Raw genomic sequence first — 17,090 nt, 5'->3', positions numbered from 1 at the left:
GCTTATCAGATGTAGAAGTTCGATATAATATAACAAACATGGCCAACAAAACAGTTTATTTAGTTTTTTCGACCCTGCCAAACCAATGCATATTGTTGTATTGAGCTGCACTGAACAAGTGCACATATTCTCTATAATGTCTGTCTTCTCTTGAATAGTCCTTCGAGAAAATGGATTTAATAATAAGGTTTCAATGACACACAATTCCGAACTCATTGCAATACTTCAAATTAATGTTTAAGAATTAATAATACATGCAGCAGCTAACACATGCATTCCGCTCATACAATTACATTGCACTCTCAAATCATAGCACATTCCCGCTGTCAATACTGCTCTGTGTAATGTTAAATAGTCGTTGGTGTAGCTCTTGGACCAGAGCTTCAAACAACACATAACAGAAGCATGTGCGCCTAGGACGGACTAAGGAGGAAGGCACTTGCGCGCGCATCATATTCTTTTCTGTAGCTCCAAGAAACGAGCAAGCATTGCGATACTTGCGGTGTGCAACCTGTGGATGGTATTACACCTATACAGTATTCCAAAAATCAAAATAAATTTTAATGTACGTAACGTCATTTTGAGAAATACACATTCTTCGAAAATATTGGGCTTGCGCAGCAAGCATAGCATGCCCTGAGAAATCGCCCCTGCACCTAACATTGTCATCCTCAAAATGACAAGGGTCCATTCCATAGAAACGCCACAGTGTTGGGAGCAATTCGTTATCCACAATTGTACAGTATGCCTGTGAGTTTATTGTGCCACGAACAACCACCAGTGATCCCACACCGTAGTACGAGAAACACCCTCACACCATCACTCCACCACCACCAAATTTCCTGGTAGGCACTATACACTCTGGTAGAAGCTGTTCCCCGGGTAGCCCCCACACCCATACACGTCCATCAGACAGAAATAATGTGAATCTCGATTCTTCACTCCATAGAACCGATTTCCACTGCTCCAGTGTCCAGTTGCGATGGTCCAAACACCACTAGAGTCATCATCATCATCATCATCATCATCATCATCATCATCATCATCATCATCATCATCAACTGGCACTACAACCCTAGGTGGGTTTTGGCCGCTCGTACAACAGTCCTCCATCCACTAGAGTCTCTGAGCTTTATTTGTCTTCGTGATATGCGGCTTATGTACCACTGCTCTTCCGTAATATCCGAGTTGGTGGGCCTCTGTTCGCAGTGTTCCAATGAAAACAGACACGTTTGTTACTGCTTGAAACTCCTGTCTGATGGTAGCCATTGGTTGTGCCCTGTTCTTTATAATCTCACGTTTTAAGGTTCTGCGATCTCTGTTGGTCAGAATTTTTGGTCGCCCTGAACGTTCACCATTGTCACAATGTCCATCGACCAGTGGCGGTTCCTCGGGGGAGGGAAGGGAGGAACATCCTCCTCACATTTTTCTTCTTTTGAAAGTAAATACCAAATGAAATATATGCCTTGAAATTCGAGGAAGATTCGAAAATTTTTAAGTTCACAGCTATAAGAAAACCTCGGTTGATCGAGTGCTGCTAGAAACTATGAGAAGGATGCGAGATTGTTTGTGTGGAGGAAAGTTAATCCACTCCTCCTTTACTGCAGTTAACACACATAGACAACAGCATACTAGCGGCCAGAGAAAGAAGTAGAGTTTTAAAGCAAGTAAATGAACAGATAGGAAGGAGATCCTCCTCTGAATCAGGGAAATAGAAACCGACTGGTCTTGCAGCAAGCTCGCTACCGCTGCCATCTAACGATGCTGCATTCAACCAGACTATAACACATCTAGGAGGAGACACACTAAAAACAGTTTTAACGCAAAGCTATAAAAGACACCATATAAACTTTTTTTTTTTAATTATAAATCAAAATACATATATTCATTGCACTTTATATAAGCTATATTCATGGTTTGAAACTTTCGAGGATATCTGAAAGTTGAAGTTCGATTTATGTAAAACAGAGAGGAAGTAGTTCTAAGTTAGTATCGCAGATCTTTTTGGCCTTTGAAATTCACTTCCATTCATTGTCTACTAGACAGGACAACAGCCAAGTTGTCAGTTTTGTACAAATATGTTTGAAATTGACAGTACTGCAAACTAGATTATTTTTAACATAAAAAAATTAATCGGCCCCGGAAGCTTTGAACAATAATGGTAGTATGACTTTACAAGAACTGACATTCTTCAAAAGCATGTGATACCGAACTTGTAAAATGTACATGTGGCAACACAGACCACGTGGGTGGGTGCAGTGTTCTCGCTTTCCTAACAGATTATTTCTCATTCCCATTTCCGTAAAATGGTTTCGGTTACGTGTTAGTAGCTGGTCTCTTCCAACACGTGTGATGCTGTAGTGTGCGTGAAAAATGCTGCGAGTTGTGAATTTCCTTGTAATTGTTAATTTGTACAATTATTCAACAATGAATGGAAGTGAAAACATATTATATTTTGGGCAATTTAGGAAACTTAGTTTACAAAAACAGATTATTGCTATACAAAAGGGAAGGCCAACCCTAACACTACCTGGTCTTACATGTATGCATGTTGGCTAATTTGTAGCTTGTTTCTCTCAAGAAGTTGTCATTTTGTGCTTTTAACTTCTTTCCTTCTCTTAAGAAATATGCAGGAGCCGCCATTGCCATCGACCTTCCACTTACGTAAGACAAATGCTACTGTTGATTTGGGCCTGTTTGTCGTAGCGGCTATTGCCCTTCTAGAGAGTCCACTGAGATGGCACCCCACAATTATGCCCTTATCAAAGTCTGATAGTTCTGCACCACGTGCCATCTCTTCCTCAACTGATTCTCTTGCTCACTACAACAAGAGTCAAATGACGTACTAAATTAACTAAAATCATCGGTGCCCAATTACTTTTTGGTAGATAATGTAGAATAAGGTATACTTTATGAACTAAAATGAAACTAACATTTATTGATAGCAACGAAAATAACAAAACTTGTTACAACAGTGTTGTCAGTTCTTCTTTTAGCCTGTGATGTTCATATCATCCCTGATGATTGAAGATGTGTATAAAAATCTTGCTTTAGGATAATGCAGTGGGATAATGTACAGAGTTAACCATAAGTAATGTCATTAATTTCAGGGGGTTATTCTTTGAGATATTACAGACAATAAAGTTTAATACAATTTTGTTCGTTTTTAGCTTCCTTTCGGAGATAAGAATTGTTTTATATGAAACATTTCATGGAGTGTTTTAGGAAAGCCATTGATTTAATTCTCAATATCCTCAGTCACTTTAAGAGAGCATATTATTATAATAATAAATTATTGAAAGAATTTTAGTTTTGTTCTTTAAATGTACAGTAGTGGCAAAAAAAACCGGACTGACCCTTGTAGCTGATTTCAGAGCCTTGTTCACTCCAGAGCACGATAGACTGGTAACTAAGACTTTCGTGGTTCGAATCCTGCCTGGGAAGGAAACTTTTTTGTTCCTTATTCAAATTTATTCCCAATACTTTTCGATTGCTGGTAAAATTCATGTTCTGGGAATAATAAGTTAATTAAGTAGTAAAATATTGCTGCAATCGAAAAGTATTGGGAATAAATTTGAATAAGGAACAAAAAAAAGTTTCCTTCCCAGGCAGGATTCGAACCACAAAAGTCTTAGTTACCAGTCTATCGTGCTCTGGAGTGAACAAACCTACGAAATCAGCTACAAGGGTCGGTCCGGGTTTTTTTTTTTTTTTTTTTTTTGCCACTACTCTACAGAAATTTGATCCGAACAAATGTAACTTTTCTTTCTGCAAAGGTATTATACAATGTTACATTTGCATAATTTTGATGGAAAAATTATTCCGGGGCCGGGTATCGAACCCGGGACCTTTGGTTAAACGTACCAACGCTCTACCAACTGAGCTACCCAGGAACTCTACCCGACACCGACCCAACTTTTCCCTCTATATCTACAGACCTCAAAGTGGGCTGACAACCGTCAAGCAACCAACATTGAGTGCACACTAACTCTGTGTGACTTAAATTGTGGTTTTCTGTTAACGAACAGTGACGTGTATTATGCAAATCAAGCTTTCCAGTATAACTCCCTGTAAAGTTGAATTGAATAATTTTGAAGGAAAAATTGTTCCGGGGCCGGGTATCGAACCCGGGATCTTTGGTTAAACATGCCAACGCTCTACCAACTGAGCTACCCAGGAACTCTACCCGACACTGATCCAACTTTTCCCTCTATATCCTCAAAATTATTCAAATCAACTTTACAGGGCGTTATACCTGAAAGCTTGATTTGCATAATACACGTCACTGTTCTTTAACAGAAAACCACAATTTAAGTCACACAGAGTTAGTGTGCACTCAATGTTGGTTGCTTGACTGTTGTCAGCCTACTTTGAGGTCTGTGGATATAGAGGGAAAAGTTGGATCGGTGTCGGGTAGAGTTCCCGGGTAGCTCAGTTGGTAGAGCATTGGTACTTTTAATCAAAGGTCCCGGGTTCGATACCCGGCCCCAGAACAATTTTTCCCTCAAAATTATTCAAATCAACTTTACAGGGAGTTATACCTGAAAGCTTGATTTGAATGTTACATTTGTTCGGAACAAATTTTTGCATATTTAAAGGACAATACTAATATTTCTTCAATCATTTATTGTCATAATACTCTGCTCTCTTAAATTGACTGAGGATATTGGGAATTAAATCAATGGCTTTCCCAAAACATACTATGAAATGTTTCATATGAAACAATTTTTATCTTCAAAAAGGAAATGGAAACACGTAAAATTATATTAAACTTCTTTGTTTGAAATATCTCAAAGAATAACCCCCTGAAATTAATGACATTATTTACGGTTCATCCTAGCTTATATGTACGGTACATTTGTATTAACAGTCAGTACATCTCACTTGATGATATGTGTCAGAGGAAGAACAATTTGTTTGCATACATCTGAAGTCCGATTAATTCAATATATACAGCTTGATTCAGGGATTTTGGCCCCTGCAAAATGTAAGTAGGTAGACTAAGAGCAAGTTGCTCATCACTGCTGGTGGGCTGGGTTACAGAGTTCAGGCTGAGCAGTCATAACATCTAAAGCTCCCTTCTTATCATGCTGCTGTACACTCCGCCTTAAAAACACAATATTCTTCCACATCTCCCATTATAACCACTACGTCTGGGTTCTAAGCAATGTCATGATGACTTATATTTTCTTGACATGAGTGTCCCTCAGCTATGAGCATAGATATTATTTTCATTCTTCCTCTTCCCTCTTCCCCTCCTATGCACATTTGTGATTAAATTTATTTCTTATGACGCAAAACACAGCTCGCTCACTAGTCAAACAACCAAGGACAGGGACCAATAACGTTGAATCGAGCTGTAGCTAATAATGTCCCCCCCCCCCAAAAAAAGATCTATTGAATAAAAAAGGCAAAAAATTCAAAATAAAATTGCATACATTGTTTTGTTACAACATAAAATTAATTACTTTATTAAAGAGCATTACTTTAAAGCTAAAAGAAAAATAATGACATTTCATCAACATCCGTCCCCTTGTGATAAGCTTCTGGTGTTTGTAGGGCTCAGAACCATCATCAAATTCAAGACAGACTGTGAAGTTGTCTGAATGTCCCTATCAAAGAGTTCTTTGTTCATTGTTGTAAAAGAGCATATCAGTAGCAAAACTTGTTGCAGAAGTTTTTGATAGGAAAACAACACAATTTCTCTCTTATTGTGTTACTTAAGGCTCGTATTCATAGTCGACTCTTTATATCACCACTTTGCAAAGTGACACTTTTGAAGAAAGTGGCTCTTTCATATTAGTGGTATTCATAGACGATTGAAGAAGTGCACTTTACACAGTGTCACTTTACGCCAGCAAAGTGTAGAGTTACAATTTGGTTGGTAACAGAAGTCCCACAATGCCTTTCAAAACAGTGAACAAACAATAACAAATTAATGTGTAACCCACAGATTATAATGCCTGTGATTTGATTTGGGAGCCTAATAGATCGTGCGAGGAAGAAAATATATATTTATAGTTGTTTTATTTTAGTTTCTAGTTTTTGTTGCTGATAATTTAGATTATTTCAGTCAGTTCAGATATATAATATTTTATTAAATAGGTAGTGATACTGCTGGTGAAATTAGGTTAGGTTCTGTACAGTACATAGCTCATCCATTGATTTATATAGTTAGATTAGGTTTTGTACATATCTTTTTCATTGATTTATATTGTTAAGTTAGGTTTTGTATGTATCTGTTCCACTGATTTATATAGTTAGGTTAGATTTTGTACATATCTTCTATTGGTTTATATAGTTAGGTTAAGTTGGACTGAATAGGTTAAGTTTCAAGATAGTCATTTATATCGTTAGGTTAGGTTTTATAGGTATCTGCTTCATTGATATATCGTTTTATTCCCTTTATTTTCATTTTTGTCTTTTTCGTGAATAGTGAGTAGAAGTCATAAGAATGAAATGAACACTCTTCAGGAATATTTTGAATGCAGAGTTTTTCTACTATGCAAAACAAAATAGGCCTAATGGTATGAGATCTCTTTTCATGGTGAGGTTATGACTACACATGAACTAGAGACAATATCTCAGCAGAAGCAGCCATATCAGATGTATTGCTTACCGGATGAAAATGATATTATCAAAAGAGTAATGATTATAATCAAGATAAATCTTATCTCAAAATACAGGTAGTCAACAAAAATCAAAATCATTTTAAACCTAATATACTTATGGAATCTGCTTAGAAAGCAGATACGTGAAGTCTCTCAGTGCTAATTTTCAAGATAGTTACGCCTACATTAGGTTGAAGTTAGTTTAATATTATTTAAGTTAAAAAATTCGTTTCAGTAATAAAAAGTAGGTTATATAGGCATATCTACCTACATATCACTTCATCGAATTGAGGTTATAAATATAGGAATGTTACGACAGAAATACCTGAACTATAATATTATAGATATTAATGTATGGTACATATCTGTAGCATAGAATTTTAATGCAGTCAATAACTGTATTATTGGAGGCACTGGCAAACCTCTATTATTCGTTTTTGTCAATTGGTCATTGAAAAGATGCGCAGTCTCAACAGTTTCTTTATTGAATTGGAACCGTTTTCTTTAATTCTGTATCATCATAAAATTCCACGGGATTGTCTTTAGGCCTCTCTCTAATGTAGCGCTTTCGTACATTGTCCCATAATTGTGCCCCTCTTCTGCACGTTCTAATAAATAAATCGACAACTTCCAAGACGTCTGCCATTTTTGTACAAAGTGACACTTTCGGCTCAAAGTGTGGTCGGAAGTACACTTTCATCCAAAGTGTTCCTTTGCACCAAAGTGTCGACTGTGCAACGGAAAAGTGAAACTTTGCGTCTTCCAAAGGACACTTCAATAGAAAGTGTCGACTATGAATACCAGCCTAAACTATAGAATGTATCAATCTCGTGACTGAATTTTGAAACTTAATGTAGTTTATTTGTCATATAAATAACTCATGCTCATTATGTTTCTTTTCTCCACAGAAACCTTTAGTTTTGTCTTGGCTTCAAGATTGACAGAATCCATTCTTGAGTCGTGGATACCTTACAACAGGGGATGCTTCCTCTTAGTGGCGTACGTATGCTTTTCATTTTTTAAGAGTGCAGCATTAATGCAAACATCGAAGTTTTGTTTTGATGAATTAATATTTCCTTTGTTCTGTATTTAAGAGAGCGTGTGATGCTTAATGATACTATACATATTATTAAAATACAGAGGGAGCAAGGAATTGTAGCTCCCCACTTCAAGCTGTCTGCTCACTGTTGAACTTTATGCTCTGTTTCACCTGTGGTACTCATTTGCCAGGAAACCCATTAAGGAATCATTCTCATAATCCTTAAAGAAATGTTGACCAGGGGCCCGTTTCACAATCCTTACAAATTACAAATTAACAATTTACAAATAACAAGTAAAAGATTACAAATGCTTGTAAATTGTGTTTCACAATGCTATCTTATTAATTTGTAAAGTTTGACGAACTTTACAAAATCAGCTAAAGAAATTTACAAATATGCATTATTGGTTACACAATATCGCCAACGATAGTTAACAAAAATCGCTAAGGAGCAGAGCTAAAGTCGCTGTATTTTTACCACTTTCGATACATATGTTTATATTTTGTACTAAAATAGATTATTCTAAGCTTGCTGATTCATATTTCACCAACAGAAAATATAAAGTATTGTTTAAAAAAATTAAAAGTATTTAGATTTTTATATATTGGCGACAGTGGAGTTTCATGTGATGTGATTGGTCGAGTATACCAATACGTCTATTATTTAAATGACCAAAGTAAGCGCCAAATTCAGTCACACAAGTAAATAACAGATTTGGTCCGCGTACAAATATGCAATTGATAAAATAATTACAATGTCTACCACAAAATCAGGTTCATTTTTTTGTGTTGATCTATAAGTATTTATGGTCAATGTTACTTATGTCCCACCCACTATAGAGACATAGGCCAATTTTACACATATTTAGTATAACCTGTTGCTTCTTTGACAGGTTAGGTTTGGTTAGTTTAGGTTTTCGTTATAGCCTACCTTGCATATACGATTATAGCGCAACAATGGTAGTAATAAAAGTGAAATATTCGTTCAGTGGGCGTTGGATACTCTACATTCACCGTATTTATTAATATTACATCCATAACCTCACAAACATTAGTGACCCCAGCAGCAGCATAAAAATTATGTGCTGCAGTAAATAACATTTTGGTAACCTGTCTCGAATTTAACTCTTTTAACAACATCAACTACCCTGTGGGCACTTTTGCACACATATCTTAGAAATTCCATGCTTTTCTACTAACGCACGGAACTGACAGCTAGTATATTAAACCAATGCAAAACAATACAGTTCTCGCTTTGAGGTTAGGGCACCACTTTTCCATGTTGGATGTGATGTCCCATATCTTGAAGGAGAGATTCCAGCGAAACGGGACTCGAAACGACTTCAGAATACCATGTAAGTAGTGTCGTTATTGTATTATTGAATTAATTTATTTTTGGTGCAGGGAACTTCTTTTTTAAGTGCGATTATTTATTAAGTACAGTCTTCGTATATAAATACTCCTGCGGTATTCTGAAGTATAGCTCGGGACTCATTCAAAACCGTTCATTAAATTCATACAATGATACAAACGTATTATTAATTCTTGGCCGGAAAATTTTACATATACGTCTTTGTTTGATTAGGCCTAAATTCAATATCTTCGTCTGAGTCATTAGAACTACTTAATAACATCAAAACTGCTCTAGTTTAATTCTTAATATTACCCAGTTACTCAAAACTTAATTTAATAAATATATCTTTATTGTATTTATTCAGAATTTGTTGCAATATCAAACTTTACACATCTCAGAGCTATTGTAGAAAAATGTGCTAACTTTACAAGTAAAGTTTACACGTTTGTAAAATTACCCCTTCATTGTGAAACAGAATGCTTGTAAAGTGAGCAAAATTCGATTTATAAAGATTTGATTTCCTTTGTAAAGTTCAACATTACAAAAACAAAGATTGTGAAACAGAAGTTTACAATCTACAAGCAAAGTTTACAATTTACAAAGCTTGTATACATTGTGAAACAGGCCCCAGGTTGCCTGTTTCGGCTAGCAAATGAAAGTCTTCTGTCTAATGTTTTAATGAACTTGCCAGTCTTCTCTTCCCTCTCGGCTGATAGCTCAAAATTTGATCTAATAAAATGTAAACAGATGTCCTCCTGAGAAATTTCATCTCTTAAGTGTTTAATCTTTGTTTTCAGAGAGTTCAGATTTCGCTACCATACAGTAGTATTGAAATTGCTAGATTTTCATTTTATATACTCTGAGTCTTGTGTTTTTTAACCTCGATTGGTTTGAAAATTTGGTTCAACATTCTTAAAGTTCATTGAAATTTTATAAATATTTCCAGAAGAAAATGTATGTTGTGACAAAAAAGCTCTTAAAATAAATTAAAAAATAAGGCAGAAAATAAGAAACATTGGAGAAAGCTGAGTATGCAGTGAAAGGCCTGTCTTTGGGCAGAACACTATGAATGAATGAACTTTAATTATTTTACATAGTAAAGAGTAAGATAATCACACCACACAACACAAACATGCTGCATTCAGGACAATGGTACACAGATTACTCAACATATCCATGAGCCATCAACACTACAATGAAGAAGTGAACACAATCAAATACATAGCACAAGAAAATGGTTACAACCCAAACATAATAGACAAAATCATAAGGAAGACAAAACAAAAACTCAACAAACACAAAAACACACAAAACACAACACAAACACAAGAACACAAGAAATACATCACACTAACATACGAAAACAAAAACATACACAAGATTGCATCCTCATTCAGAAAACAGAAATACAACATAGCATACAGAACAGAAAACACACTACAAAGACATCTCGGCAAAAACGTAACACGACGAATGCCAGTAGGGGAAGTTATCCCCACCCACGCCGCTCGGCACCTCGCTCACATGCTCTCTCTCTCTCTACTGTCTCTCTCTACTATCTGTCCCGCTTCGATGGATCACTGCCTACCACAATGTAATACGCATTAGATAACACTCCACCACACGTACTAACACAACACAATACAATGTAATGTGGTTTTCATTAAACAACACTCACCTGTTAACTTTGCACTGTCCTCGAAGTAACACAATAGTCACCAGAGCACACCGCTTTTCGGCGCTAATTTGTAATGTGGTTTTTTCATTAATCAACACTCACCTGTTAACTTTGCACTGCCCCACTGTCCAATGCACACCATCAGTAGCATCGCTTTTCAGCGCTAATTTCATATTTTTCCCACAGGTTGGACACTTTTAATGACTAGAAAGTAGTCCATGCTCCTCACAGTACCTTACCGTATCCGCCTTCAAATTCTCCCTGCACAATTTGAGGAAGAAGTACACGTCTTCGGTACGGCTCACCACTACACGTGGTTCCGTCTGTACACAAAGCTGGACATGGACACAATGAAGCTCCACCAGCGCACGTTAACACATATGCCACCCCCCGCAGTCAACCTCTACCAAGCTACATTCACAAGCCCACCACTTTCTACCCTCGGTCATTGTCCCCCGTGCCATTCTTCTGCAATACGTTATGGCAGTTCGCTTAAACATAAAAAGATTCATTTTCCCTTTTACTCCCAACTCGCCTCGGTAGCCGAGAGGTCTAAAGCACGACCAAAAAGCGTGTGTTTAAGCGTTTAGTTACGAACTTACCCGGATCGAAACTTACCCACTGCGAAACCATAATAAAAAAAAAAAAAAGAGAGACATGAAGCAAGGAACAGAGAAGGAGAGGCTGGAGGGAGAGAGAGAGGGGAGAGACAGAGGTAGACAGGACGAAGTTCCTCTTTTTGTTCCACTTTCCTACAATAGATGTCACCCCACCCTAAACCACTATTTCCAATCTTTCCCGCTAGAGTGTGTGTGTGGTGAGCTTGTAGGGGAAAAGTGGAAAGGGGTCATTGGCGGAGCTTAGCGTTCACCGTATTACGTTTTTCCCAACGTCTCAACACACAAACAACACAAACAAATAAATACAACCTTACAGGCGTATACAAACTCACATGCAATAGTTGCGACAGTTTCTACATTGGACAGACAGGCAAATCATTCCAAACTCGATACAAAGAACACATTAAAGCAATAACCAGAGGACACAATACATCTACATATGCCGAACACATAACTAATGCCAACCACACATACAATAACATAAATACAGACATAGAAATCCTACACATACAACCCAAAAACCAAAAACTCAACACACTAGAACAATATGAAATATACAGACACACTAAAACACACCCTAATCAAATTCTCAATACACAGATCAATTTCAGAACACACACACTATTTGACACAACTCTTCATCACACGAACGCACCCACACAACAGGCAGCGAAGTTGAGATAGTGCCAAGATCTAGTAGGCTTTGAGGATGGTGTCAAGTAACACTGAAACAGCTGTAAGCCACACATTTTTACATAATTAACATGAGTAAGATCGCCATTTAATCAGTTATTTATAATTGAGTGTTGAGGTTTCCTCTCACAACTACTACATTATCATTCAAGATCTGAATAATTTTTCTTTGTAGAGACCTAGAAGACACTTACTCAACGCATCTGAATTGAATTTATCAGATGCAGTAACAGTGGGTTCATGCTTTCTCTTTTTTGAAGGACTTTTCAATTTTTTTACTCCCCCCCCCCCATTGATACATAAATAAATTGTAGATTTGGTATTCCTGTTATTTCTGAACCATGACTCAAGCAACAGACACAACATTTCTGTATATGGGCTACCCATAGCCTTCTGATTACAATATATACTATTTATCTCATCATAGACGTGTGCTTTTTCTATGTTGTTTTTGTTTGCTTGTTTGTTTTCCTTCTTCCATAACCTACAAAAACAGTTCATCCACTCTTCTCTGTCCTATTTATACCTTCAAACTAACCTGTTTTATTTCCTAACTCATCACCCCACAGCAGCACCTTCTCCATCCCTTTTCCAATCACCCACATCACTTCCAATAAAGTCCGTCCGTCATTCATGCTCTATTAAATTTTATCCTTTGTTCATGTAGTGCTTATCTTCTGAACACTTTCATTATAGTTTCTCTGCACTACCTTTTTTCCTTATCCTTGACTATAACGCATTTTGATTTTCCTTATGCTGTCATTTTCCGTATATCTCCTACCCTATTTAATATTCTGCCTCATTACTTCACTATTTCACTATTCTTTTCCTCACTTTAATCACCATTCCTTACCCACTAATTATTCTTTCTCAATGTTGCCGTTTGTTCCTTGTTCCTGCATCATTGTTTTTTGTCTTTCCCTTTATGCTCTCGTTCCTTAAACACCAGTTTCTTAAACTATAATTCTTCTGTCCTTGATTACTTCTTACCACAACACCGCTAGTTGAAGGCTCGCTCCCGTCTTTTCCACTTCCCCTCCTTGTCCAGACTCGATGTTTCCTTTGTTTACTGATCTCACTGACCTTATTGATAGTTATATGATTATTTTAGAAAACGTATTAAGGTAAGCATTCACTACATGATATCACACTCATCGGACGAATTGCAAGGATCTGAAAAAGACAATCTTCGCTGTAATTGTTATGTAACGGCGTTCATTACATCGTATCGTACGCACCAGCTCTCGGCAAATCCATCCACGTTTCTTGGATGAGCAACTTTTCCGATGCATGCGATCATGGCCTTCTTTAATAAATCAATTTTAATTGGTTAACTGTTACTATTATGTTGTGCCATGTTCAGTGTCGCACCAAAATGGCAGACGGAAAACTTATTTTGCTTGTAGAAAATTGCGAAGAATTATATAGTTTGAGGCATTCACGTTACAGTAATCAAGTCATTTCTTACATATATATATATTGTAACCAATATTTCTTTCGTTTCTTTCTCTTCAATTAAGATGCATGAAACAATTACAAATTCTTATTCACTAACAGTCATAATTAATAGACCTAACCTCAACTCCTCCGTTTTCAGCAATATCAATATCGTACGACGTCATGTTTCAAACAGCTGATAGGGGAATCAGATGAGGCTATGAGATGGAGCTGTTACAGTGAATGCACTGCACTTAAAATATATGTTGCGTGCGATTCGTATGAGGAGTGCGATACGATGTAGTGAACGCTTACCTTTATATGACTTTCACGTGTTAAATTTTTGTTACATGTTTCGGCCTGCTTTCGGCCATCATCAGAACTGGTTGTTGCTGGTCTTGGCGCCTTTTGTTTTGTTTCCTGTGGGGGTGTGTTTGTGTAGTGTAATGTGGAGTCAAAGAGAATGTGTGTTCTGAAATTGAGTTGTGTGTTGAGAATTTTATTTGGATGTGTTTTTGTGTGTTTGTATATTTCGTATTGTTCTAGTGTGTTTAGTTTCTGGCTTTTTGGTTGTATGTGTAGAATTTCCATGTCTGTGTTGATGTCTCTGTATGTGTGGTTAGCATTTGTGATGAGTTCTGCATATGTGGAAGTGTTTCGTAATTTTGTCATGGCTGTGATGTGTTCTTTGTAATGTGTTTGAAATGATCTGCCTGTCTGTCGTATGTAGAAGTTGTTGCAGGTGTTACATTTGAGTTTGTATACGCCTGTGTGGTTCCAGATCCAAAACCTACATCAACACATAAACAAAATACACCCAAAGCTACACTACATATTAGAAATTGAAAACAACAAATCCATAAATTTTCTAGACATCACAATAACAAAAGTCGACAACAAACACACATTCAAAATCTACATAAAACCCATAACAACAACAACAACAACACACATACACAACACATCCAATCACCCAACACAACACAAACAAGCTGCATTCCGAAGAATGGTACACAGACTACTCAACATACCAATGAACCAACAGGATTGCAATGAAGAGCTAAACACAATCAAATACATAACACAAAAAAACAGATAAAACCCCAACATAATAGACAACATAATACGAAAGACAAAACATAATCACAAAAAACATAAGAATACAACACAAATACAACAACACAAAAAATACATCACACTAATATACGAAAATAAAAACACACACAAGATTGCAACCTCATTCAAGAAATTAAATTACAACATCGCATACAGAACAAGTACTACTCTACAAAAACATCTCAACACACATACAACACAAACAAACAAATACAACCACACAGGTATATACAAACTCAAATGCAATACCTGCAACAACTTCTACATGGGACAGACAGGCAGATCATTTCAGACATGTTACAAAGAACACATCACAAACGCCAAGCACACGTACAGCAATATAAACACAGACATGGAAATTCTACACATCCAACTGATGAATTGTATATAGGCCTACTGTAAATTGAGTGGTAGTCTGTATAGCTCAATTGATGAATTGTGTATGCTGTAAATTGTATAGTAATCTGTTTAGCTCAACTGATGAATTATTTATGATTATAAATTGAATTAATCCACTTGATATTAATTGCACAAATTTGTATAGCTTAATGAAAGTATGCTACTTTGTATTGTATATATTTGTATAGTTTTGGCCGATGAATTGTATATGCTTTAAATTGAATAGTAATCTATATAGCTCTGTTGATAAATTGTTTGTGTTTGTAATTTGAAGTAGTTTGCATGATCTGTATTATCAATTTTTGTAGATCACAACTGGTTGAATTGTTTATGCCTTAAATTTAATTAACTTAATTGTTTTGTATTATACATATAGCTCAACTGATAAATGATCGTTTGCGTTTGTAAATTTAATAATCTGATTGGCTATGTATTGTATACTTTTAGTAGAGCCATCGATGTAGCTCAATCGGCAGACTCGCTGGGCTGCTGATCTGGAGCTGCGTTCGGGCTTGGGTTGGATCCCCCTTTGGTCTATGGCGAGTCCATGGCATCAACTCCTTTGATTAGATTACCCCCCTTTGATTTGATTACCTGGTTGGGTTTTTCTGAGGTTTTCCCCAAACCAAAAGGCAAATGCCGGGTAATATTTTGGCGAATCCTCGGACCTCACCTCACCTCATCTCACTACATCTCGCCAAAATATTGTAAAAAATTGCACAAAATTGTAAAAATTGTAGAAAATTACTGAATTGTAAAATTATAAAAATTTGTAAAAATTGTATTTGTAATATTGTAAAATTTTGACTTGTTCCACATCTTAAAGCTTCATTGCTCATGTAAGATCTATGGAAGAAAAATAAATAAATGAATGAATGAATGAATGAATGAATGAATGAATGAATGATAGCCAGAAACTAAACACACTAGAAGAATACGAAATATACAAACACAAAAAAATGAAATTCTCAACACACAACTTAATTTCAGAACACACACACTCTTTGACTCCACATTACATTACACAAACACACACCCACAGGAAACAAACAAAAGGCGCCAAGACCAGTAACAACCAGTTCTGATGATGGCTGAAACAAAATAAAAAATTTAACACGTGAAAGTGATATAATATGTTTTCCAATGTGATATAGTGTTAAAAGTTGTGTAATCAAGATGTATGATTATTTTAATGCAGAATTTTTAAAATGACATTGTTACATGTCTTTCTCTTTTCTTTTACAGGTTGTTAGAAAGCACAATCGATTCAGCAGTTATTGAGACCAGAAATAAAGTTGAGCTTCTGGAGAACACTATAAAGGAGCAGAAATTTGTTGGCGCACAAATTCTACTTAAGAAGATTGACCATAAAAGCGACAAGAAAGATGAGCATAAAATGGTAGGAGTAGACAGAAGCTGAAGCATATGTGAAGTTTATCATATCAATAATATTGGGATGGTAATAAGAGTGTACATTTTATATGTAATTGAGATGTGAAATAAAGAGGAAAGTTAAAATATTCCTTATCCATTGTAGGATCTCCGGATGAAATTTTTCTAGGTATTTTGAGTCATGTAGCTTAGAGGAAAATAGATCATCGTGGAGGATGAGTTTAATTAGCTGCTGATTTTGAAAGGTTTGTATTGGAAATGTCACCTTTGAGTACCATATTTTGTTTTCCGGGTATCTTTCTTAGTTCATGCTTCATTTCTTGCAGTATCACAGTTGCATGCTGGATATCTGGAAGCCTACTGTCTCTTACTAAGTGCATGATAACGATGTAAAACACAGAGAGCTGCAGAGGATAATAAATGTCCTTATTTAACAATGCTGTATCAGTTATTTAGCTTCAATTGAATAGGGATATCTTATGCGAAGTTTTACCGCTAGCTGGCAGGAGCGTTCCATGCGGCACATCATGTAGGGCTATGTTATGTCATATGCTACAGTTGATTACGTTTTCCCGCTTGTTGGTTTTCTGTGCATGTCAAAATTATATTTACAATTATTTTGCATAACCTAGTATAATTTAATATAATTCAATATTTTCTTACCTCATAATTTAATTTAATTTACAATAAATAATAGCGTAAACCTGCATAATATTGAGCGATTCCCAGAGATAGGTGGGGAAATCTGCAG

The 17,090-nt window shown here is 36.2% G+C and overlaps 1 protein-coding gene and 1 non-coding gene across 2 annotated transcripts in view; both read left to right on the top strand.

Moving 5' to 3' along the window:
- peng (Pumilio and CPL domain-containing protein penguin) overlaps nucleotides 1–16,467 on the top strand; it is a 145,662-nt gene extending 129,195 nt beyond the window's left edge. Inside the window, exons 11-12 of the mRNA XM_069838357.1 lie at nucleotides 7,520–7,610; nucleotides 16,193–16,467. Of these exons, the coding sequence (XP_069694458.1) occupies nucleotides 7,520–7,610; nucleotides 16,193–16,367 (266 nt within the window). The 3' untranslated portion in view covers nucleotides 16,368–16,467. The remainder of the gene's footprint in view (nucleotides 1–7,519; nucleotides 7,611–16,192) is intronic.
- Nucleotides 4,421–4,493, top strand: TRNAK-UUU (transfer RNA lysine (anticodon UUU)). The gene has a single exon. It is a non-coding gene; the product is annotated as a tRNA-Lys (tRNA).
- Nucleotides 16,468–17,090: the final 623 nt, after the last annotated feature.

Source organism: Periplaneta americana, chromosome 10, assembly GCF_040183065.1.
Source record: "Periplaneta americana isolate PAMFEO1 chromosome 10, P.americana_PAMFEO1_priV1, whole genome shotgun sequence".
NCBI classification, from domain to species: Eukaryota; Metazoa; Arthropoda; class Insecta; order Blattodea; family Blattidae; genus Periplaneta; species Periplaneta americana.
Note: the sequence above shows the minus strand (reverse complement) of the source record. Positions and strands in the feature narration are given on the sequence as shown.